This window comes from Berghia stephanieae, chromosome 1 (assembly GCF_034508935.2).
Source record: "Berghia stephanieae isolate SIO BIC M18660-M18661 chromosome 1, UCSD_Bste_1.3, whole genome shotgun sequence".
Taxonomy (NCBI): Eukaryota; Metazoa; Mollusca; class Gastropoda; order Nudibranchia; family Aeolidiidae; genus Berghia; species Berghia stephanieae.
Window position 1 is genome coordinate 33,181,159 of NC_088360.1, and position 25,367 is coordinate 33,206,525.

General features: G+C 34.5%; 2 protein-coding genes across 2 annotated transcripts in view; one reads left to right on the forward strand and one right to left on the reverse strand.

Moving 5' to 3' along the window:
- Positions 1–2,000: 2,000 nt before the first annotated feature.
- Positions 2,001–25,367, reverse strand: part of LOC144972359 (cytochrome c oxidase assembly protein COX16 homolog, mitochondrial-like) — a 73,296-nt gene continuing 49,929 nt past the window's right edge. The window contains exons 2-6 of the mRNA XM_078913480.1: positions 10,022–10,179; positions 6,159–6,233; positions 4,565–4,639; positions 3,547–3,656; positions 2,001–2,680 (exon numbers count right to left, since the gene is read on the reverse strand). Of these exons, the coding sequence (XP_078769606.1) occupies positions 2,677–2,680; positions 3,547–3,656; positions 4,565–4,639; positions 6,159–6,233; positions 10,022–10,096 (339 nt within the window). The 5' untranslated portion in view covers positions 10,097–10,179 and the 3' untranslated portion in view covers positions 2,001–2,676. The remainder of the gene's footprint in view (positions 2,681–3,546; positions 3,657–4,564; positions 4,640–6,158; positions 6,234–10,021; positions 10,180–25,367) is intronic.
- On the forward strand, positions 10,487–20,305 carry LOC144972338 (uncharacterized). Its single transcript, XM_078913436.1, has 6 exons — positions 10,487–10,576; positions 12,538–12,746; positions 14,008–14,079; positions 14,529–14,583; positions 16,417–16,453; positions 18,594–20,305. The coding sequence occupies exons 2-6, from the start codon at positions 12,558–12,560 to the stop codon at positions 18,679–18,681; spliced, it is 441 nt and encodes a 146-aa protein (XP_078769562.1). The 5' UTR covers positions 10,487–10,576; positions 12,538–12,557; the 3' UTR covers positions 18,682–20,305.

A 25,367-nucleotide genomic window follows, 5' to 3' on the forward strand; every position in this document is an offset into this window, starting at 1 on the left:
TTTTTGCCATTCAGCATAAGAGGAAATAACAAGCTTCAACAGGAAAGGAGAATATTTAAAAAAATAATATTTGACAGTAAAATTTGCTGGTGATTCTAATTCAAAGTAATGGCACTGATCAGCAACATCCCAATAAATGAGACTGAAATTGTCCATGAAGGACTACAATGAAAAACATTTACGTTAAAGCTCTACAAAACAGAAGTAGGATTGCAGGCTCACCTTTTGAAAATGGACTCAAGACAGCTTATTGTTTCTCTGACAGAATTATGATTCACTTATCTGTTTTGTTCTCATTTACTTTTTCCTTTGGTTACTTTTTTGCTTGTTAAACTATGTCCAAACCATTTTAAAGTGCTGTGTTTAAAACGTCACTTTCTGAGAGTCCCATATATTGCATTTCATGTGCAAGATTTCATTTAATATAATATATATTTGACTCGATCAAAAAGAAAAAGGTTGCCTTTTAGGCTGTAAAGATTTGCCCTGTTGTCTGAAACAACTAACCCAAGTATCAGAGTAAACGGTTACAATAGGTTCAAGTTCCAGTCTACAACATTCAAAAGGCACAGAGTTCCGATTCTAAATAATTTAAATCTACTACACCTTGTCACTCTAGTCATTCAGGTCTCCCAGAGCTCTTGTGTATGTGGGGTCTTCAATGTCTCACAGTATCGTTTCTATTTTGATTTGGTAACTAGCAGTTATGTTGCACCCTCTAACCATAGGGGTCCTGATATCTCAGTTGGTAGAGCACTCGTCTCACAATCAAAGGGACTGAGATCGATCCCAGGGAGAGTCGAGATTTTTTTTCTGACCACCCAGCAGTGATTGGGTAGCTGCTTCTGTTAGATATGGTGGGAAAGTACTTTGCGATAGGCTTGCATCCTATCGAAAGGGTAGCAAGCAATTGTTATTGTCTGTTTCATGCTATAGAAACCGGGATAAACTCCGGCTCCATGGACCCAATGGCTTTGAAGGACTACAACCAACACCCATAATATCAAGCTTTGAGCCTTGCTTCCAGAATCTCTTCTTTTCATTTAGCAAGTAAGTTTACTGCTCAGTTTGCAGCAATACACTGATATTGAGTGTTTGTGCATTCTTAAGGGTATTACAACGCTTGCGACACAGTTAGGTCACTTCAGCACCAGTAAAAAGGAAGAGAATGGGATAATCAACAAAGTTACAGATTTACAATTGAAAGCACATGAGAAAAAGTAAGACAAAGGGGAAGAGTTCAAACAGGGAACCGATGTAGATTCCAAGAGTACACTATCAGTGTACTTAATTTGAGATCACCTAAAAGTCTCATTCAGACTCAAACACAGGAAGCAATGATGGCCATGATGAAATAATATTATGTAAAGGTACATGAAAAAAATATGCTTAAACTGAAGTAAAGAAGTTTACAATTTTATTCCAATTTTCATCAAATGCAGATAGTATGTGGTAAAACAATTAACAGATTAAAAAAAAACTATTGAAAATTATATCGTTAAAACATTTTAGTGTACAATGCAATGACAATATTACAATAAAATCATATATAAATGGTTTGTTTGTGACAGAAAATAGGAAAAAAAAGACTTTCTCTTTGATTCCCCAAATCCGATCACGTTCACTTAAGTCCACCTGATCACAAATGGATTTGTTAAACTTGGAAGTCTTTGAATCAAACAAAAGATTGATGTCACATCTTCTCCAAATACTCATTCAAAATGAGGTACAACAAAAAACTTGACTTTCGCACAGATGTACCAAAAACAACAACAGACATAATGACAAAAAGTTTGAGCTAGCAACAAAACACCTCAATATGAGAAAGGCTTAGTGCACATATTTTTCTTGTACCAACGAAAATGGATTTTAAATTCCTTCTAATTGTCTAAAAATTGTACTTGCTCATAACAGACTGTTCGTCTTTAAAAGTTCTTAGAGCATCGTGGTACCAAGTATAAGAGTGTTATAAATGTAAACTTTTATATTATTATCATTAATTTTTAAAATGCATATCTAAATAGTACATATTTCAATAGTTTCTCCTTGCTCAGTCCACCTTAATTTCATATATTACCCCAGGAGGCAATATGAAATTAAATGTTCATTTCATACAATGCAAGTCAGACATCTGCTTGTGTAGTAGCACTCTCAACCAAAGTTGAATGGTTTAATGAATGCGATTTGCCTTAACATGGACACATTGTCAGGGTCATATTCTTGCAAATATCGTCACACACTAGTCAACAACCAGGATCAACAACACCTGACTTTGTCATAAGACGTTATACCACTAGGCTACTTATGCCATCATAATCCCATCCTTGCTTATACACAACTTATTGTGAGCATTTATCATATCAATTTTATGATAAGTATATTCATAATGTCATCAAATTTGCCATTGTTCCACAACCTGGCGAAACTATTAGAATAACTTAATAATTTTGATTTGTTTCAAATCATTCTATAAACTTCCTGTTTTAAATCACTTCTCGATATGTTATATTTGGGGCAAAATGCTCTCGTAGAAGAACTTCCATTCGTTTGAGAGCCAAATCAGGTAGATGAGCGATTAATAATTTTGTCTTTCTCTCTAAAGCAGCCTACTTCCTCTCTCTGATTGCACAGTTCACAGTTCACAGAGGCATACAAATTCTTTACAAAATGCTTGCATTAACTGTGAATTGAAGGAAATATAAAACAGAACATCATTTATTAATATATTTTAAGTTTTTATGTTCTTGTCAATATATTATGTCTTGCTTTTCATTTCGCCCAGAGGCAAATATTCTTATCTCATTAAAATCTCATTTCCTGCAAATAATAGTCTCATACATTATATATTTCATCATATAAATGCCAAATCCTCATATTCCATGAACTGATAACAAATTCAAATTTATTCCCTTCATTTTCTTAGCAGTTTTTTTTTCAAATAATCTATGAACTCTTTCACCAATTTGAAAAACTTGTTTTTAACCTCTTTCTTTTTGCGAGTGTCACAAGTTTCTAGTGAGAAAATTTTTTTAAACATACAAAACAGGAGCCTTGCCATTGCTATCAAATGAAACACATGCGATGATCTCTCTCCGCTTTCTTCATTACACTCCCGTCTCCCGTGGGATGCTAATCAAGATCAAATGATCTCCTCTCCTCCACTTAAGCCTTACTGCTGTTCTTTAGTGTCCCATGTTGAATCTCTCCACTACTAGCCATCCGCTAGCTGTGTCTTAATTACCACACATACAGAGCAGTGTGCAGGTCTGAGGCATATAGTCAACAAGTGAGATTGGGGATGAGCATCACTTATTGACTGCATGTGATACTTTGGACATCGGGCATACAGGTCCCACCGTGTAGCAATGCACATTTTTGTAAAGTATTCTTCACAGTTGGAGTTCCTTTTTCTATGACTACATTTACATATTTGTAGAATCACAGATCAAGAATTAATTGAATGAGTCATCATAACTGTCTAAAAGTTCAAAACCTTCTTTCCTTTGTTATTTTATGTTGATAATTCTTTACTTATTACTATCATACCTTTTCTTTAAATTATCTTGTCTCTGTTCATCCTGTATCATCTTTGAATCTTCCCAGGGTCTTGGGCCTCGGATATTTTGCCAGTCATCTGCTTCTTCCTTTTGGATTTCCTTCAATGGTAGTAAAAATAAATCTTATTAAATGCATGCAACAATTACTGGCTCTGACCATTACTGGCATCAATGCTTTTCTGTCATTGTAGCTTTGATGATTTATAGCTGGTCTTAGTATAAACACTGTTACTACGCATAACATCTTATGACAATGACATTTCCCTTTAACCATTTTACATTTTCCCTCTTTGGTCAAATGGAATTGAAATAACATTTAAATGATCATACTATAAAAAGACAATTCACCTGATTATGATGAGAAAATGAAAGTAACGAGCGCTTTCCATGGAATCCACTTTGTGCCACCCATAGCAGGACTAGAATATGGGACCTAAAGGTCAGAGGCCAAAAATCTTGATAATGAAATCCCTGGCTCAAAATGACTGATTTCCATATCCACAGTCAAACAAACAAAAACCCCAACAAAAACAATGCCCCGAATGAACTGGTTTGAAAACTAAGAGAATCTTATTTTATTACCGTTGCATCGTTTTAAAATATATCTACGCAAATAAAATCATTATGAAATGGCAATACTTTGTACTTCATCTGCTACTAGACAAAAAGAGTGATGTTTTCTGACATTTGCGTGACTAAGCAGCAGCAACAATGAGGTGAATGAATGCATGAAAGAGTGAGTAGTACTGTGACAATCATCACAAACCACAACATTAACATTTTGGACATGTCTTGATAAAATATATGTATTTTACAAGTTGCATGGCAGTGCCTGTAGATAGGGTCCTGTGCACACTGGTTTCAATCTTAAACAAATTAAGAAAAAATGTTAGTTTTTTATAACCACCAGTTTGTTATGGCTTGACAGGACACACATTTAACTCTTTTAATTTTCGATAAGAGTGTTTGTTATAAGTATACGTGATCTCTGCTGTACTCGTACGCACCTGCAGTATTTCTTTTTGAGCACTTTTGATGTCTTTCACTTCTATACCCAAGGCAGCTGCTTCCTCAGGTGACAGCTTTGAAGAGAAATGTAATAAAACCATTTCATATCATGAAGAATCATTGATGACTCGAAATTGAAAAACAAAATAAACCTTATAAGCACATTCCAATAAACCAAAAGCCTATCTTTATTAGAGAGAGAGAGAGAGAGAGAGAGGAGAGAGAGAGAGAGAGAGAGAGAGAGAGAGAGAGAGAGAGAGGAGAGAGAGAGAGAGAGAGAGAGAGAGAGAGAGAGGAAGAGAGAGAGAGAGAGAGAGGAGAGAGAGAGAGAGAGAGAGAGAGAGAGAGAGAGGAGAGAGAGAGAGAGAGAGAGAGAGAGAGAGAGAGAGAGAGAGAGAGAGAGAGAGAGAGAGAGAGAGAGAGAGAGAGAGAGAGAGAGAGAGAGAGAGAGAGAGAGAGAGGAGGAAGAGGGGGAGAGAAGAGAGAGAGGAGAGAGAGAGAGAGAGAGAGAGAGGAGAGAGAGAGAGAGAGAGAGAGAGAGAGAGAGAGAGAGAGAGAGAGAGAGAGAGAGAGAGAGAGAGAGAGGGAGAGAGAGAGAGAGACTTTCACAGCGTCTAAATTAGAGTAACAGTATTTAAAAGCGCATTTCACTTATAGCTTAAACTCACTAGTTTATGGGGCTACTGTTTTACAAGATTTTTTTTCTTTGTTTTACTGACCATTAAAATTTCAACTGAATGTTCAAGCAGCGTTCAATGTACATTCTCATTCTTTCCCCCTTCACACTCTCTCTATTGAATGTGAATTTTATGTCCTGAAAGTGATACACTTCTATTCACATGAACTACCTCTAATAGCCTGAACTCCCTGGTCATGGCAGCCTTTAGAACAATAAGGCCCATTGAGCCAGAGTTTATCTGTTTTGTCGCATTAAATTGACAATGGCAATTGCTTGCTACCCTCTTAATAGGTCACTGGCCTATCACAAAGTACTTTCTGTAAGATCTACTAAACTCAGCCACCTAATCACTTCTGAATGGAAAGGGGGTCAGAAAAAAATCTCGACTCTACCCAAGATCGATACTGGTCCTTTACCACTGAGCCATTGGGACCAGTGATGGTGATGGGTATACATAACTATTGGAAATGATCTTAATGACCAATTAAATTTGCTCAGATCGTTTTCATTGTACAATTCTTCCTACCGTCCCCCACCCCTTTCTTTCTCTCTCTCTCCCTCATCTTAAATTCCAAAAACTATTTCATGCCTGCATAAAAATGAGACGGAATGGATGAATGGTCTTCAAGATTACCAAGATCAGCGTTATCAATGGGTCAGCACTCTCCTTTGTAACTGAATTTAAAAACAGACAAATTGGCAGTCGAACCAATGAAAAGATGTTAAGGGGTGCCCTACAAAGGAACAAGTTGATGACTACAATCTAAGCTTACATTGTAAGTGTACTATTCGTCTCTCTATTTCTCAAAAAAAATTTGGGACCTTATGTACATGCTCTGAATGGACCAAAAAAAGTAAAATAATAAAAAAAAAAGAAAAAAAGAAAATAATTTTGAAGCAGGGGAAGTTGTTACCCGTTTTCCATTGCGGAATTCATATCTAAGTGTTGAAAACTGTTTAAGGAAAAAAGAACCTCCAACCACAAAAGCCTGAAAAAAAAGAAAAAGAAAAATAGAGTAAGATCTTAACTTGTTGACAACAGTTATCAAATTATAGGCTTATCTATTTGCCTTTTAAAAAACTAGTAAGAAGCCCGCAATTTCGCAGGGAAAGAACTATTTTCATTCGATATTGTACCCACCATCATTTAATTAGGGCAGATTGGTAAACAACGTTGTCTGTGTAACTTGGTACATCCTCTGTTGATTTTTCTGTGTGGCCCAACATTAAGTGTAAGCCACTATAGCCTCTGACCCGTGGCACAGCAACATACAGTTGTCAATGTGTGAAAACAGGTTGTGGTAAGAAAATCAACTGCTAAAATAAACCTGAAGTAGCAGACGTGAGCAGAGTTGAAAGACGATCCTGGGATCGAGAACTTACCTTACATTACAGTACTCTGGTGATCATGTTTGGTGGCGTTTTTATGCACCTCCGTTGGAGGTGTACAGAAACGCACCGTTTTTATGCACCTCCGTTGGCGGTGCTGGTTGATAATGATAAAATATTATAAAATGATAACAATCCACGTTTACATATAAATGCAAGACGATAACACATTGAATGGTACCGATGTTGTTTTAAAAAAAATATAATAATAATAATAATTAAAAAATAACAATAATAATAATAATAATAATAATAATAATAATAATAATAATAATAATAATAATAATAATAATGATAATAATAACAATAATAGATTAATTTAAGGTTTTAAATATATGTCCAGTAACTATTACAACAAAAATGATGTCTTCCTCAATAAAGTAAACTTTTTATAAAAAATGTCCAAAATGAACCCAGTACTTTCAAGTCTTGACAGCTTATCTGACAGCTTATCCACTGCGCTACGGAGCCACCTGACTGTTCATAACATTTAATAAGGTCTTTCTAAAACCTTATATTTTACCTTCAATGCAACTTCCATTTTCTGGTTTTAAATTTCGATTCTTTAGATTGTTATTATTATTTTTTAATTTATTACCAAAGAAATTAAACCTGGGTTTTATCCACCCGAAACCATCACACTGAAAGCATCATAGGGGCAATAATAATACTTGATGTCATAAATAGATGAAAACTGTTGAAAACTTAGTGTAGATCTGAATTCCGTTAAGTAATTAAGTGAATACATTATTTCGAATGCAACGATTTGCATAAAAACGCCAAACTGACAACTTTTTACAGTGTCCAGATTGGTTGTTTTTGAGAGTGTTAGTGTCGTTGGTACGTATTTTATGATATCTGTTTGACTCAACGAACTTTCAAACTGACTTTAAATTATAAAAGGAAATCAAGTTATCTGTTTATCTATCTGTAAAAATGTAAAAAATACATTTCTAATTTTCAAATCTTTCAGTATAGTTGTGCGCCGTATCATTTTTTAAATTGACTTAAATAAGCACAATGTTCACCACAAGTCTATATTTTTTAAAGAAAGGATAACAATCCCTCTGCAGTGTTTGTTGTCATGTGACCCATCTGATCTGCGCTTCTGTCGGATTTCATAGTTTCACTTTAGTTTCATAAAGCATTAGGTAGCTAAAGGAGGTAACTGATTTTCTTTTGATTTGATTGTCTTGTTCTAACTTATCGCCAAGATGACAGGAAATATTGAAGTCCTAGTTGTAGAACCACTAGGCCCTATGAGTGTTCATGGTTCGTGTGTGTTGAGATGACGATTCAGCTAAGTGAAGCCTGTGGGCTACATCACTTTGCATGACACCACAAACCCCCACATGAACCCCCCCTCCCCCCCCCCACCCAACCCCCATTCCAATCTGCTTTGCCTATCAATTAAGAAAAAAGAGAAAAGAAAAGTACCGGTAAGGTTAAATTATTGAAATTGCTCTTAAAGAGACTGAAAGTTTAAATTTTTTCCAGCATTCCAAGTTTGTAGTTTCCTAGGCATCACTTTCAAAAGAATTAAAAAAACAAATGGAATTAAAAATGGGCATACAAGATGCCTCCTTTCCAAAACTATTTTCTGTGTATTGCAGTTCATTCTATCATTAGAATAATAATGTATTATTATTATTACTATTATTCCAAGGTTCTATCAGTATTAAATGCTCTATTCTCGAACCTTTTGAAAATGGGCTGATTTAGTCGGCTCTGTCACCACAGAGGGAACCTTGGGTACGATTTTCGGCCCTGTATCACTTCTTAGGATAAATACTTTACCAACACTGGTTGAAAAAAACGCAAATTGTATTATCCCTAACACCGGTTGGGAATAGTCAAATTATACCACAGTCAAATCTGCCATAGCTACCACCTCAGTTGACACCCTTGAGTTTTTTCTCTATATTTTACCTCTATATAACGAAAACGCACCGTTTTTATGCACCTCTGTTGGCGGTGATGGTAAATTAATGAAAATGTTGCTGCATACGTCCATGAGGTTTAAATAGTTTTAGTTTTAGCTTGTAGTATAGCATGCTGCTTAGTGATAACCGATTTACGTTTATACAATGATAATAAATTAAAGAATAATAACAATAACTTAAAAAATCAAAAGTAAAAAGAAACATGGCACACAAATACTGATCTCACATAAATAAATAATTTTAGAAAATTAAAATCGAAGTTTTTTAAAAACATGATAAAAAAAATTTTCAGAAAAAAAAAAAAGAAAAGAAAAAAAATCAAACAAAAATAAAGTAAATTAAAAAAAAAAAAAAAAATGTCTACAATGGGAATCGAACCTGGTACATTCTAGGTTAGAGTCTTGACAGCTTGTCCACTGCACTACGGAGCCACCTGCCTGTTCATAAGGTCTTTCTAAAACATTATTTTACCTTCAATGCAACTTCTATTTTCTGGTTTCATATTTCGATTTTTAAAATTGTTATTATTCTAAAAAAAAATTTATTAACAAAAACATCCTACAGATGTCACAATATAACTTTCGCCATGTCCAAATACTGAACCACAATATCGCTGATGAAATTGGGTGGGTTGCGCATGCGTGACGGAGGTGTATAAAAACGATCAGTTAAGATACACCGTCAACAGAGGTGCATAAAAACACTATGATAAGTAAAATCCAATCGCAGTGAAGGAAATGACAGGGTTGTCAGTTTCGCTTAATGTTTTCAGCTTTAATTTTTATCAATTTACCTAAAATAAAGGTTGTAGAAATTGCGATTTGGATCCTATTTAATTTGTGGGTGGAAATCTTTGACATTGCACTTAATATGGTAATAATAATCACAGTAACAACAACAATAATAAACGATGGCTCTTGATAGGTTCCAATGCTTTGTATAACATGAGGCTAAGATAGTGTACATGTGCCCCCCCCCCCCCCCACGTCATTAATCCTGTATATAACAATAACAACCAACTGTCCATATATAACGACCACTTTGCCGATTGATCTTGGGTTGTCGTTATAGACAGGTTTGACTGTATCTCCAAAACAACCAACACGGGTTGAGAAAAGGCAAATTTTGCTATCCCCAACACCACACCGGTTGGAAGTGCACAGCCAACTCCCCCCCCCCCCCCCCAACTCTAATCAACATAAAGAAATGAAGATGTCGCAGTTTCTGTGATCGGAATGCTGTATTTTGGGGGTCGGGAGACCAAAATCGCGGTCTCCCTATCCAAAACAGGTCATTTTAATCAAACTATGGAGATCAAAATCGTGATCTCCATCCATGGCCATGTGTCATTGTCATAGTCAATATCAATATCAATGAACTCATAATAAATAGCAGCATAGCCTCTGCTCTACTAAAAAAAAACACAAAACAAACAGGTTCAGTACCGCAAAAGGTATAGCTCTTATAAAAAACTTGTTTTGTCCGGCCTTGCGCAAAAGTCTTTGAATACTTTCTGTCATTGTAGAGATATAGACTGCTTCTATTCTTGAAAACTTTAAGTCAATGTATCATGTCGTCGGCTCTTTCACAATGACCCAAACAACTATCGTTACGTTTGGACCGATTGGTGACCATGTCAACTTACAGCAGTTTAACAGTAATGACGTACAGAATAAGTTTCATATTCATATATTAATTTCGCGATTTATTCAATTCGGCTAAACCCGTTATCATAATTTACACAACTCAATAAGAATGGTATTGAAAATAACAATAACAATCAGAAATATTCAGATTACGGAAAATATTATTCTACCATACAGGAGGGCTACAGATTGAGACCCCCTTATACGACGAAGTAAATAATCAACGAACTTTTAAACTGCATCGCACTCCGTCCAAGCGTAGTAGCCACGGCCCGAGTCCACAGTCCACAGCGGTTTATGATTCAGTAAAAAAAGAAAAAAGAGTACGCTGCAGAGCCCAAGTCTAACATCAACGTAAGCCTTCCGTGATTATAATAGTTTTATGACCTAATCATTTTTTAAAAAGCAGTTAAGGATGAGTAGCATTTTATGCAAAGTGGAACTTCAGGGTTTAAAATTATGATAATCATGTCAATTTCAATGGGAAGTGTAGAGAGTCGTCTTTTTAAATTTTTTTTTTTTTTGCCGTTGTGGTCGTTTTTGCATTAATATGTACTTTGGTAAAAAAAAAAATCGAATTAGATTGAAATCAATCTCATTAAAAAACACGTTTGGTACTTAGTAAAAAAGTAGTCCCTGCCGAGCGGAATAATTTTACCAATGTTTTGTTAGCCAGATGTTTTATAGGCTATATTGATCAAGATAAATTTAAATGGAAGTGTCAATTGCCAAGGAGTGAGTCCTTGGAAGTTGACGGTTCATCAAATTCCAAGACAAGTTAAAATCATATTGAAACAAAAATTAGTTATTTTTAGATTCAGCGAAAAACAGAAGAACGAAGTGCAAATCCCTGCCAAGTATAAGTAATGCCTGATAGATTAAAATTAAAGATAAAAGTGGGATTTCCTTTATTTTAAAGGAAAATATAATGTACATACATCGTCATCATAAGGAACAATTCACGTAAAACATTTGTTCAAGAACGTCAGTCCGTGGTAATAGTAATAAATAGTTGAGAGAGAGAGAGAGAGAGAGAGAAGAAAATGAATAAATGAAAGAGAGATCGAGGAGAAAATGAGAGTACTAATATTAATATATTAACGTGTCACTCCATACTCCGTGGTAATTAAGAGTTGACGATTTACCAATTACCAACTGGCACGGTCCGAGGCTAAAAGAAGAAATGAGAGAGAGAAGAGAAAATGAGAGTATCAATATTATTATTAATTAACGTCACTCTGTGGAAGTTAATAGTATATAGTTGACAATTTACCAACTGGCACGGTCCATGGAGAGGAAAAGAGAAAATGGGAGAAAGAAAGAAAATGAGAGCAATATTAATATCATTAACAGTGAGAGAGAGAGAAAGGAGAAAATGACAGAGAGAGAAAGAGAAAGGAGAAAAGGACAGAGAGAGAGAGGAGAAAATGAGAGTATTAACTAATATTACTAACATCACTTCGTGACACTAACGTTACTCAGTTGCAGTTAAAAGTACACATGAGTAGTTGACGAACTGACACGAAATTGATGATTTGTCAATTGTTAAGGTCCTTGGCAATTACTGCTACCAATTTAGATAGCAGCCAATTTTTTTATATTGTCAAATAAAAATAAAAATTGTGATGAGTCTCAAAGAAAATGGTGGGATATAATATATACATTGCGACATGCACTTATTTGCAGGTCTGATATCCCAACTTGTTATGGGCTCATTGTTGTAATGAAAATACTCTCAATCTCTAATGCAATATAATAAAACAATAATAATATATCAAGCCCATAATTCCGTTCAGTTATCAGACCTGCTAATTTTTTCACGTCAGTACATTGCCATCACAATTAATAATGTTGCGATAAATTAGCACAAAGGAGTAAAGCATGGAATTTGAAATAAATTCATTATATTTTCTAATATCATATTAACTATGTCATAAGCAACTTACCCTTTATGTTGGATGATTTCCTATTTTGGAAGATATCAGAGTAGTCCACCCCCACCCCATTCCTGATTATATGTTGTTGAGAACTTAACTCAAGTGACGCTACAGCATATTCATGAAGTACACAAACAGTGGCAAGTTGCTACAGCTAATCAGTGTAACAATGGCAGCTCGCTGATCAGTATTTCAACATGTAGCACCCATCCCAGAAATATTTTTTTTTTAAGCTAAGAGCAATAATTTATGGTACAACCTATGCATTTTCTTAAAGATATTTATTGAGAGAGAGAAAACTTAATAAGAATTTATGAAACCTGTAATTTTTGCAATTTTTAAAATCCTCTGTTTTTTTTTTAATTCATGTTTTTTCAGACAATTATTGATAAAGAGATATGGAAAGATGGATGAAATATCAGATGTTTCTCTTGTTTCTGCTTTGCTTTATGATCCAAAGTATTGTTATTCTTGGACAATATAATTTTGCTGGTAACAATGAGCAGAAGTCAGAAGAGATCTCTGTTGATCCATCCAAAGTTGAATATGCAAAAGGCTCGGTCTGTGGCTATTGCACATATTGTAAAGTGAGTTCAATTTGGTTGATAAGTATTGAGTGAATGCGTTTGCTACCTGTTGTAATCCAATAGTTACAAAGGCCCACTAATGTGGGACTGCTATCTCAAATTGTAGCTTATTGTTTACCATGAGCTGTGTAATTTGAAAGTTTTATTAACTCGTGGAAATCATTAAACCCTTTGAACTATTGTTTCCAAGTGATTTGTCCTCTTTGTAGTGTTCATTTTGTTGGACACAACTAAGGGACAAAATTGGTATTAAACGCATTCTCTTAATACATTCTTAAGTATTCAACAAAATACAACTGGTATCACATTTTTTCTTTTTGTTGCTCTTTGTTTTTGTTCCATTTCGTCTATCCTCTTGGAGAGAGGGGAATACTAATTTGAAGTAATTTGGGTGCAAATGAAAGAGGAAGAAAAAGTGTATTCTAAACCCATCTTAACAAAAAAAATATACGATGCAACTGGATGCAGAAATCTGCTCCTTCCATGCATATTAGAGATTATATAATAAGCACACTGATACAGTAGGGATCTCTAGCTGAGAGGAGTCAAATGCAGTTCATTTTAAATTTTTAAAATTTATTTTGAGAGATGATATTTTAATTTTTTTTTCCCTTGTAAATCATCTCTCTGATATGCACCATTATAATTTTTAGTTTTGAATATATTGCACTTTGTAAGCATTTGAGTTTGTCATTCAAATCATGCCAGGATTTGACTTTAAGATGATGTCAAAATAGACTCATTGATTGATTACTCAGGGAATCTTATGTTCCCTATTCGAACACATCCCCCTTGTCTTACTGTTCCTTTAGTGCTGTTACCTTCGGGCCTGCAACTTTTCTTCAGTTGTCTTTCTTTTTACTGGCACTGAAAGACCTAAAAGTTTTGCAAGCATCATAAAATCTCTAAAAACAAGCAAAAACAAGATCATTTTTCCTGGACAAGGCCAGCAAATATCACTCAATTCCTCAAAATATGATCCCTTGTCATACTGAATATCACCTCTTCGAGAAAAAGAAAATTTTGAAAGAAATAAAAAATATTTAAAAGTACTTCCACCTTCTAACAAATTAAGAAAAAGTGGGAAAATTCCTTTTTTGAAAATCCATTTGGACCACTTGTTATTTAATGAAATCTGCACAAGAGTACACATTTCTGGTCTCCTGACATTTACAGTCAATAACTTTGAGGCAGCATTTTGTTGTTGTTGTCAGTCACACTTTAAAAATGATAACACGTTTTCGTTTTGTTCCTTTTTTAGTTTTGCAAACTTTGTGAAAAAGATTGTCCATGCAAGACATCACGATCAAAGCCAAACTGTAAAATGTGTAAGGTGAGTTAATTGTTATTAGTTATGATAAATCCAATTAATAGTAGGGTGACCTTATTTGAGCTACACCTAGTCTAATCAACCCCTTCAACCTAAATCAGGCCACATATAGCCTAGATAGTGTATTCAGCCCCCTTTAACCTCATTTAAGTTACATATATCTTGCACAGTGAAATCACCACATTTTGACTTTGTTATTGCTTTACCTATGTGGGGTTTTCTTTCTTTAAAAAAAAAGGAAATAAGTAGAGTATAGGAGTTTTAACAATCCTGTCATTGACCAAACATACTGTCACTAAAGTTAAACACAAGTCTTGATTATTATTAATTTGGCCATCGTTCATAACAAATAAATTACATAATACTTCTGTAACTTTTAGACGATATTATAGAGTTGGCGAAAAGCACACTGGACTAATTGTTTATATTACTCTTTCTCTTTATTTTTGCAGTATTGTAAATATTGCCATTTGTGCTCAGCAGTTTGTGACACAGTTTGCACTCCAGGTAAGTGTAAAAGCTTTGGTGGATCTTGGATTTAATTAAATGGGTCAATAGGACTTAGACATCAGTCAGCCTACAAACATCAACACAGTACTGAAACGGCGCTTCTTAAAATCTTTAATGACTTGTTATGTAATGCTGATGCTAACAATATCAATGTATTATGCCTTTTAGATCTTTTAGCTGCCTTTGACACCATTGACCATGACATTTTGTTAAGAAGACTAGAAAATACGTTCGGCATAAAAGGAATTGCCCTTAAATGGTTTACATCATATTTACAGGATCGATGGCAGACTGTTGTGGTGAATGGTGTTCAGTCAGAACAAGTTTTACTAAATTTTGGAGTGCCACAAGGCTCTGTTCTTGGCCCTGTCCTTTTTACTGTATATATGCAGCCCCTTTCTAGTGTGATATCCAGATTCAATCTTGAGTTATCATTTTTATGCAGATGATACGCAAATATATGATTCAGCACCCCTTAGTTATTTACAGTTCTTAATACAACGAATTACGAGCTGTTTTAATGAGATTAAATCTTGGATGTACCACAATAAGTTAAAATTAAATGATAGTAAAACTGAGATTTTAATGTGTGGAAGGCCGAGTATCCTTAAACAGGCAAATAAATCACCTATTACTCTCGGAAATAGCACAATAGAATTTTCAAATAAAGCAAAAAACCTTGGCGTCATCATTGATAAAGATCTTTCCATGACAAGCCACGTGAATAACACCATACAATCTATGTACATAGAAATGAAAAAAATAAGCAAAATTCGTAATTTAATACCGAAGCATATAACAGAACTTTTAATTAATTCCCTGGTTTTATCTAAATTGGACTATTGTAACTCCCTTTGGGCGAATTTAGCTAAAGACAAAATTAGCAAACTTCAGGTTGCTCAAAATAACGCAGCCAGGCTCATTGTATGCAATAACAAAAAATACCCGTCAGCAACTCTTCTTCTCCGTGAGTTACCTTGGCTTCCTGTTGAAAAAAGAGTTGCCTATAAGATTTGTACTGTTGTCTACAAATCCCTGAGCACGAACAGTCCCTCCTATATTAAAGACCTTCTAAACATATATGTCCCCAATAGAAACTTGAGGTCAAGCAATGACCAATCAATCCTTGTCAAACCTAAGCCATTGCGTAAAATAGGTGAACAGTCTTTTCAATTTTCGGCCCCCCATTTTTGGAACTCTCTCCCGTCACACGTGAGATGCTCGGATTCGTTGACAACGTTCAAATCTCGCTTAAAGTTTTATCTTTTTATGTCTTAATGTTGCAATATTATTTTCATATTTTGTTGTTGTTAAATTGAATTCGTATCACGTTTCCTTCACACTTGTCTCACTGGAATATGTTTTGTTTTATATCACTGTAAATCGCTTAGAGCCTGTGACAACGGGGTAAAGCGCTATATAAATGCCATTTATTATTATTATTATTATTGTCATTAGATATTAGGAATGGCTTTTTTATTGGCAGGGGAACCTGTCGCTCAGTTTGTTGAGAATCTGACACATACTCATTGCTCATTACGCAATACTTAATTTTTTTCCAAGCCTCTTTTTCCAAGTCTGTTAATGTGTAGCTGGGTATGGTTTAATTGGCAATAGGCTTATGTCATTTATAGAGATATTTAATCATTGAAAAGCGTGAAGAATTAAAACTCATCATCAGCTTGATCATCCATTCACAGATCTGTTGCAGATAATGGCAAACATTTTGTTTCATACTCCTCATTCTTCTATTCACATTCGGTAAATTTAATCTTTGACATATTTTTTCATGAATAATAAATTTATTTGTCTTGCTCCTAATATTTGCAGGTGGTATCTTAGACCGTGTCTCTGGAGCCATTGTGAAGTGAGTTAATGAATGATTTTATGGTTTGAATAATTTTAAATTTATTTAGAATGTTGTTAAGAATAATGACTATCACACAAAAGTTTGTTTTTTTTCAAATTTGATCAACTTTTCCTCTCTACTTGTCATTGTGATATAAGGTTTCAGGTGTAATGGATTTGTAAATAAATCAGTATTCCCTTAATTTTAAAAATATTTCTATTGATCACCCATTATTTTTGTCCCTGTGGCTGTCTTGAATCATAGTAGCCTTTGCACGTTTGCATTACTAAAATACAAATTTAGACAAATAAAGGTAAATCATTGTCATGTGATTTAACAGCGTTTGCTATTGAGCCTCCCCCCCCCCCCTCTTCCCAGAAGAAAAAAATACATTAGGCATAATTTTTTTCTGTTAATTTTCCAATTCCTTACTTAATTGGTGGAGATCTCCTTATTCCAAAATCTTTAGACTTGGATAGAAATGACAAATACATGCTCAATGCACGCAACTGAAGTTTTAAACACTATTCCCATGCTCCTCCAATTCAGCAGGTTTTTATTTTCTTATGTTAAGTAATCACAAATTCAAAAGGTTTAGCGGTCATTCTGTGATCTTCATTAACAATTTTTTTTTCTTCTTACCTTATTCTTAGCGGGGTTCCTCCTTATAGAGGTTGGATGCCATGGTCTTCCACTTTTCTCTGTCTAGCGCCATCTCTGAGCAGTCCATCATGCTCCTAGTCTTTTATTTTATGTTTCCCAACCAGCTCGTCCATTGTCTTCCTCTCCCTCTTTTCTCATTAATCTTTCCTTCCTTCAAGCATTGACTTCTGGAGACTGTTGTGGCATTGTATATGGCCATAGTACACCAACTTTCTGAGCTTTACAGTCACCGAGAGTACTTTCTTTCCTATATTTAGTTCATCCAGTACCATACTGTTTGAATTTTTCTCTTTCCATTGTCTTCATTTTAGCATTAATTTTTATTTTACAGCTATTCTTGGGCTTGTAGATTTTTGCAGGTCAAAGGAATCAAAGCAACATTTAATCTAGTGTTTATCTGTGTTATAAGACGGAAAGGCTTCAAAGAATAATGACTCTGTTTCTCCTTAAATTTTTATAAGACATTACTGTGCAATCTTGAAAGTTTAGTGAAAAAAAAAATAAAAATAAAATAAAAATTCACTGTATTCATCGCCAAGGGGAAAATTGTCTATAGGATCTATTCCAAAGGAAGACTGGAATAACCTAGGCATTAGCTAGCCATAGTACAACCCTACAAAGTGAGTTAGGGTAAGGTGATGTGCTCAAAGCCACCCAGAAGGATGGTGAGTTTATCTTGGTACCTTTTAGATCTAGAGTAAAGTATATGCTGTGCTACACTGGCCCCTAAAAGGTTTTTTGGAGTCATGTATCCAATTGACTGAAGCACAAATTTGTGTCAAAATGTAGTTTTCATCTCCAAGATAAAATAGAATATGTGGCCCATCGTTTCAAAATGGTATTATGTCCGGGTGAAGCAGATGAGTTAAAATGAATTTTAAGCCTAACTCATAACTTTTGAGTTAAAATAAACGATTTTTTGTGTGGACAATTAGGTTTCCTTTTAAATTTAAAACCTTAATTTTCCAATCATCTTGACTCCAATCTCAATTTTATTCACATTGTTCATCCAACATGCTGACATAATACAAGACAGACACAGTCTGTAACATGGGCTACCTCTATATAAAAACTTAATCTATGCCATATGAAACACACTTTGTTAAAATTTTGAACAGATTTAGGGTCCTCTTGTTGTATTATCCAAAAACAAATAATTGTTGAACTATTGTAATCACTCAATTATACATCTATCAAATGTTAGCAAATTTGATTTATCTTCACATTTCTTCTTTACCTGAGAGGGAGCCAGTAATCAAAACTATAGATATTATTTATTATGCCACCATTATTATTAGAATTACAGTAACAAGGAACGCTAGGGTTTGCACATATATTTCTCCCCCCTTTTTTAGTTCATTAATTTGTTGAGTTTTTCAATGATTTATTGGCCAAGGAATACCACGGTAAAAACTTTCCAAAGCCAACATTGCAATATTGGATTAAAATATGTTTTGATTTATTGGTCATGTATTTTTCATTTTTTATCAAACAGTTCTCTCCCATCATTTAACAAAGAAGAGGTGGATGGTGACATTGAATCAGTTCGTGAATGGATCAAAGTTAAGAGGGATGAACTGTGAATGAGAATCTATCATGACTAGGACAAATGAATTATGGATCACATAAAGAAGGAACAAAGTTGATGTCACTCATCTCTTTGTTATTGTTTTTAGCCAGCCATTTTTATGAGTATTTCCCACTAAATTCTATCAATCAGACTATAAACGTTCATGGTTACACATAGTTTTGTATGTTGGTACGTTATATCCGACTGGCGAATGTTGTGTTTTTTTGGCTAAGCAAATAGCATCAATATATAGTACCATATTGGTAATGCAGTTTATTTTCTACATTCTACATTGAGTTACAAGTTTTCAATGCTGTAATTTCACTGTAAAATGCTATAAGATCCATTAATAATTTGACCTGTATGACGACAAGTCGCCCATTACTCTGGCTTGTGCTAATGCATCTTATGTAATTTTGACTGCTTGAACCTCAAACTCGCAAATAATAATGAAAAACACATAGACTAGAGGCTTCAATCTAATTCAAAAAGACAAAAAGCATTTTGTCATTTCTTCCATCCTATTTTATCGATGATTTTTATAGTGTAGTATTACCTATAAGCTAACGAATTGTGTTGTTCTGTGACAAAGGTTCAATTTTTATTAGAAGATAAGCCAACTTACATTGAGTTAAGTGGCACTGCATTATAATTATTGGTTCTTTTCCCTCCAAATAAAACCTGTATTTAATATTCTATGCTTTTTATACTGACCAGATGTGAATATGAATCTCCTTTTGCATTTTTGAGGTCAATTGCTGTATGCGACTAATTTTTTGTGTGGAATATTTTCAGTGATGTTTGTGCTTGTGTGTGTGTGTGTGTGTGTGTGTGTGTGTGTGATGGTTTGGTAAGAGATTCACATATGCACTCACAAATCTATGTGATCTTGTGGTTATGACACACACTTTCAGATCGGTAGGTCGTGGGTTCGAGTCTTGCTCAGTGCATAGTTTAGTCCTTGAAAAAGGCTCTATACTCACATTCTCTCTCCATACTCAGGTGTAAAATGAGTGCCTGGCCCCTTGTTAATAAAGTGCTTTGAGCATGTTTAGTGGATATTGCACTATATAAAAGTTCAAGCTCAAGATTAGAGAGAGAGAGAGAGAGAGTTTTATGTATTTTTTCAGGACTTTGCTTTTTTCAAATTAAACGTATTCTAATCCGTTCTTTCATATTAAAGTGACATTCCACCAGATAAGCTTTTATAACTGGATAAATCAAGTAAATTAATGTATTGTTATACTTTTTTTAAATTGTTCTTTTAATACGTTTGTTTTGTGATGATTTCATATTTCATGCAACATCTCAGTTATATATAATTCATGAACAACTTTAGCTACAATGATAAAGAAAGAAAAATAATGTGATAAATTTTTGTTTCAAGCATTTATATTTTTTTCTCTATTTTATCTAGTTTCAATCCATGAGTATGAGTCTTAACATTCTGCATAATTTATTTTTATTATTTGGATTATTACTCTTCTACTCCTAACTTTTATTCTTCATCTTCTCCCCCTCTTCCTCCTTTTCTTCTTCTTCCCTTATTACTGCTGTTGTTGTTGTTGTTGTTCCTTCTTCTTCTTCTTCTTCTTCTTCTTCTTCTTCTTTTTCTTGGCTGTCCTCTCCTTCCTTATGCTACTGATGTTACATAGAAGGGCCTAGTTAGTAATTTAGTTTGGTGTATCTTAATCGCTTCCATTCTTGTCTGTCTATTTTATTGTTTATATATTAATTATTATTTTTCTGTGGCGCCTTTTCTGTCTAGGAGATGCTGGGAATTAGTTGTAAAATACACTTTATTTTGCTTTCTTCTTATATTATATATATATATATATATATATATATATATATATATATATATATATATATATATATATATATATATATATATATTATTATTTATTTTTTTTTATTAAAAATATTTTTTTTTTTTTTTTTTTTTTTTTAATATACATAGAATATCTGTGCTTATTAGGTTAAAATTAAGGGCGGCAACCCAATTAAAATTTGTTCATCAAAACAATTTGAGGATAAATACCAAGTAAGACATACAAGTTTTTCTTTGTATGTCTTGCATTGCATGGGATTGATCCTCAAATTGGTTTGAGGAACAAATTTTAGTTGGGTTGTCGCCCTTAATTTTAACCTAATAAGCCCAGATATTCTATCGCTCATGAAAAGAAGAGAAGATCAAAGATTTATATTGATGAGATTTTCATTTGATGTGAATATTTTAAATAGTATTTTAGACTGCATTTGTCTCACATTTTTAGAGCCATGATTACGCTCGATTATCATACTGTAAAGGTTTATAGGCATAGGCTTATCTTATATAATTCCATGAATTGTTGTTTCACTTATCTTATCAGCTTATCTTATTCTAATTTGTGGATCAAGAGCATAGACTGGGTGGGGATCCTGACCTCCCATAGCGGGCAGGGAGGTCCATACTGTGTCTTCTATTCCAACATGCTTTCTGTCTTTGTCTTGAAATGAGGTTACTTGATTTTGTCCTGGCCCTGGTTGGAGTCTTGGCTGGGAGGGAAACAGTCAAATGCATAGTTATTGTTTTGGGAGATGATATTTTTTCCTTGTAAATCATCCCTCTGTTATGTATTATTATATTTGTTATTTTTAGTGTATAATGTAAGCATTTGAGTGTATTCCTCTCTGTTGGATTTTGTGCTTGTGTCCGGATGAGACTTATAGGTGATCTCAAACTAAGTACATTATGTATTCGTATGCTCTTGGAATCTACATATGATCCCTATTTGTTCCCAGTTCCCCTTTGTCTTACCTTTTCTTGGGTGCTTTAATTGTAATTCTAGAACTTTTTACTATCCATTTTCTTCCTTTTTACTGGCGCTGATATGACCTAAATGTGTTGCAAGCGCCGTAAAACCCTTAAAAACTTAAAAACAAAAACAAGAGCATAGAATTGCATTATGCCAATTATAATATAATTATATATAATTTGACGCTGTTCAATAATATTAAAGTAACTTGATGCCAATGAAGAACGAGCCTCTGGATAATAAATGTCATGAAATGTATACATTGATTGATCACTTTTTAATTATTCTCATCTTCAAAAGGATTTGCTCCTAATAACCGTTCACTCATGATATGATATGACATGAAATGAATAAATCGATACTAAATTTACTAAATGTGTATTTCAACTTTTATCATGTATGATGATGATAATGATGGTTGACAATTGATATTTGTTGCTCGTGCTTATGGGGGGGGGGGGGGGGGGGGGGGGGGGGGTTAGGACTACTCATAAAAATTTCTGGCTAAAAACAATCTCTATTTCTACAAATACTGGGTGGGGTTCCTGACCTCCCATAGTGGGCATGGGGGTACATACTGTGTCTTCTATCCCCTTATATCTGTTTTCCAACATGCTTTCTGTCTTTGTCTTGGAATGAAATTACTTGGTTTTGTCCTGGTCCTGGCCAGATGCCCTGGCTGAGAGGGAAACAGTCGAATGTATAGTTAGTTTTGGGAGATGATATTTTTTTCATTGTAAATCATCTCTCTGTTATGCACTGTATTATGCTTTTTAAAATATTATATATGATTTGTAAAACATTAGAGTGTGTTCCTCTTAGCGGGGACCTGTGCTTGTGTCTGGATGAGACTTTTAGTGATCTCAAACTAAGTACTTTGATAGAGTGCTTTTGGAATCTACACCTGTTTCTTATTTGAACCAATTCCCCTTTGTCTTCCCTTTTCTTGGATGCTTTATTGTAATTCTAGAACTTTTTACTATCCCATTTTCTTCCTTTTTACTGGCGCTGATATGACCTTAATGTGTTGCAAGCGCCGTAAAACCCTTAAAAACAAATAAAAACAAAAAAACATATTTCTACAAATACTAGGGTAAATAAACTTGAACTCTAATTCAAATTCTTGAATGCTCGGCAAAGTAATGCTGAACTCTTATTTTCCCGAATGCTCGGTAAAATCAGGTTATGGTTATACAGACTCCAATCCAAATGGGCCTTTATGTTTTCTTTTTTGTTTCAGTTTTCATTTTAATTTCGTTTTTCGTTCTTCAATTTTCTCTTTGTTAAAAAAAATTCGTTTATTACAATCTTTGGAAAAAACAAACCCCTATAACAGTAGACGGAAAAGCAGTAGACCAAGCACATGTCCTTACGTACCTTGGCCAGTACGTCAGAGAAGATGGCAGATCTATTGCAGAGGTCAAAAGAAGGATCAGCATTGCCAAAACAAACTTTATGAAAGTTAGAAAAAACATTATTAGCATAAAAATATCAACAGAAACAAATGTGCGTATGGCTAAATGTATAATGCATGGTCCACTTTCCTGTATGAATGTGAAATATGGACAATAACAAAGGAGATTGAAAGAAAAATTGATGCGTTTTAGATGTTGTCATAGCGCAGAGGGTCTATTACGGCTATGTGGTCTAGTGGTGTGACACTCGCTTTCGGACATCAAAGTCCTGGGTTCGAGCCTCGCTCGGCGCATAGTTGGGTCCTTGGAAAAGGCTCTTTATTCAGATTCTCTCACCGTACTCAGGTGTAAAATGAGTACTGGACTGTTAACAGTGTTGTCTCTGTCCGAAAATTTGTAATATCGCTTAACAGGCGTCATGTCCCGTCCTAAATGTTTAGTGTTGCTGTTGGCCAGGGACCCCTTGTAAAACGCCTTGAGCACGTTTAGTGGATATATAAAAGCTCAATTTTAAAATTATTATTACACTTGCGGCCCTACTGTTAACAGCAATGGCCCTTATTGATAGTGCATTTGCGGCACTGATTTTTATAATCGATACTATCGATACAAATATTAAGTGAACTTTATTTAAGATTAATAAACTAACCACTGTTTTCGCTAGAAATAAGACGTGAATAAGTTGTTAGTAATTTATTTTAGGATTTTAGTTTTTAGTCTGGCAACTCCTTACTTAATTACAAATCAGTGGACAAATAGAATGTGTTTACGTTGTCATGTACAACATTGGTTTCAGCATTGGTATAAAACGCATCTCCGTGGTGAATTCAAACCATTTGTCAATTACACTACTAGAAGGATGTCTTTGAAATTTGCAGAAACAACTAAAGGTAAATCTGCCCTTGGTCTCCGTCGCGACATCCAAGAATTGGCTGTGCGTTAATAAATACGACAATCCCAAATTAACGACCCCGCAAGACTCGCATGAAGTCATAGGTACGTACATGGAATGTCTCATTTGTTTAATGTGCCAAATCTGTAAAAAATTAATTTCTCATTTGACAGTTCCAAGTCTATAACGCAGAGGGGTATTTTGTTGTAACCACATGTACAGTCAATGATTTAGATTGTAGGGCGATGTTTTGGCTATTTAAGTTCACAATATCGATTATTTTTACTAGTGTCGCAAAAGAAATAAGAAAAATTTGAACTAAAATTAGTAGTGCCGCATTTGTGACTTTTATTTTTTTGGAGTGCCACAACCTCCCAGCGCAGAATATTGAGAATTTCATGGAACAGAGAGAAATCAAACATTCTAGTTCTTATTGATGCAGGCCAAAGCTCCAGAGAATGGTTGGCTGTAGTTAAAAGGAGAAAACTGGCCTATTATGGATACATCATCCAAAAATCAGTGCTAGAGGGGAAAGTACATGACGGAAAGACACGAGGCAAACCAATGAAGTCCTGGATAGGAAATGTAGAGACAACAATTGGCAAAAAGATAGTCAACTGTTCGGTAATGGCCCTTGAGCATGATCAGATTGTTAGGGCAGGGTGCAGATCTGTATAGCATAAACTAGGCTTGTTCAACATGTGTGAAATCAAGAAAGTCACAAAGCGAGGTAGGTGCTAATCTTGTCCTCATACCTTGCATCTTAATCACACTTAACACCTTTGTAATTAAACTATAACCCCCCCCCCCCTTGTAGCGTTTTAATGAGCTGCCGAGCTTGCCTATTATTATTAAAAATTGTATGTGAGTAATACGTCACGTGTAGATCGTTTTGATGGTTTCTGTTCACCATGTATGTCAGCGTTTGTATTAAAAGAAAATTATGATATTTTTCTTTTTAGTTATTTGATTATTTTCCTTTCTTTTTAAAAAGTTTCGTCAGAAAATTGACTGGGTGGGACTCCTGACCTCCCATAGTAGGCTGGGAGGTACTTACTGTGTCTTCTATTCCCATACAGCTGGTTTCCAACGTATTTTCTGTCTTTGTCTTGATGAGATTACTTGGTTTTGTCCTGGTCCTGGCCGGATGCCCTGGCTGAGAGGGAAACAGTCAAATGTATAGATAGTTTTGGGATATTTTTTTCATTGTAAATCATCTCTCTGCTATGCATTGTATTATGTTTTCTTTATATTATATATGATTTGTTAAACATTTGAGCGTGTTCCTCTTAGTGGGGACCTGTGCTTTTGTCTGGATGAGACTTTTAGTGATCTCAAACTAAGTACTTTGATAGTGTTTCTCTTGGAATCTACACCTGTTTTTTATTTGAACCAATTCCCCTTTGTCTTATTTATTTGGTTTTTAATTGTAATTCTAGAACTTTTAACTATCCTATCCCATTTTCTTCCTTTTTACTGGCGCTGATATGACCTTAATGTGTTGCAAGTGCCGTAAAACCCTTAAAAACAAAAACAATCAAAAAATGGAGCGTGCTGATAAGCGGAGTCCTTTTCGTTGAGCTTGCTTCTGAAG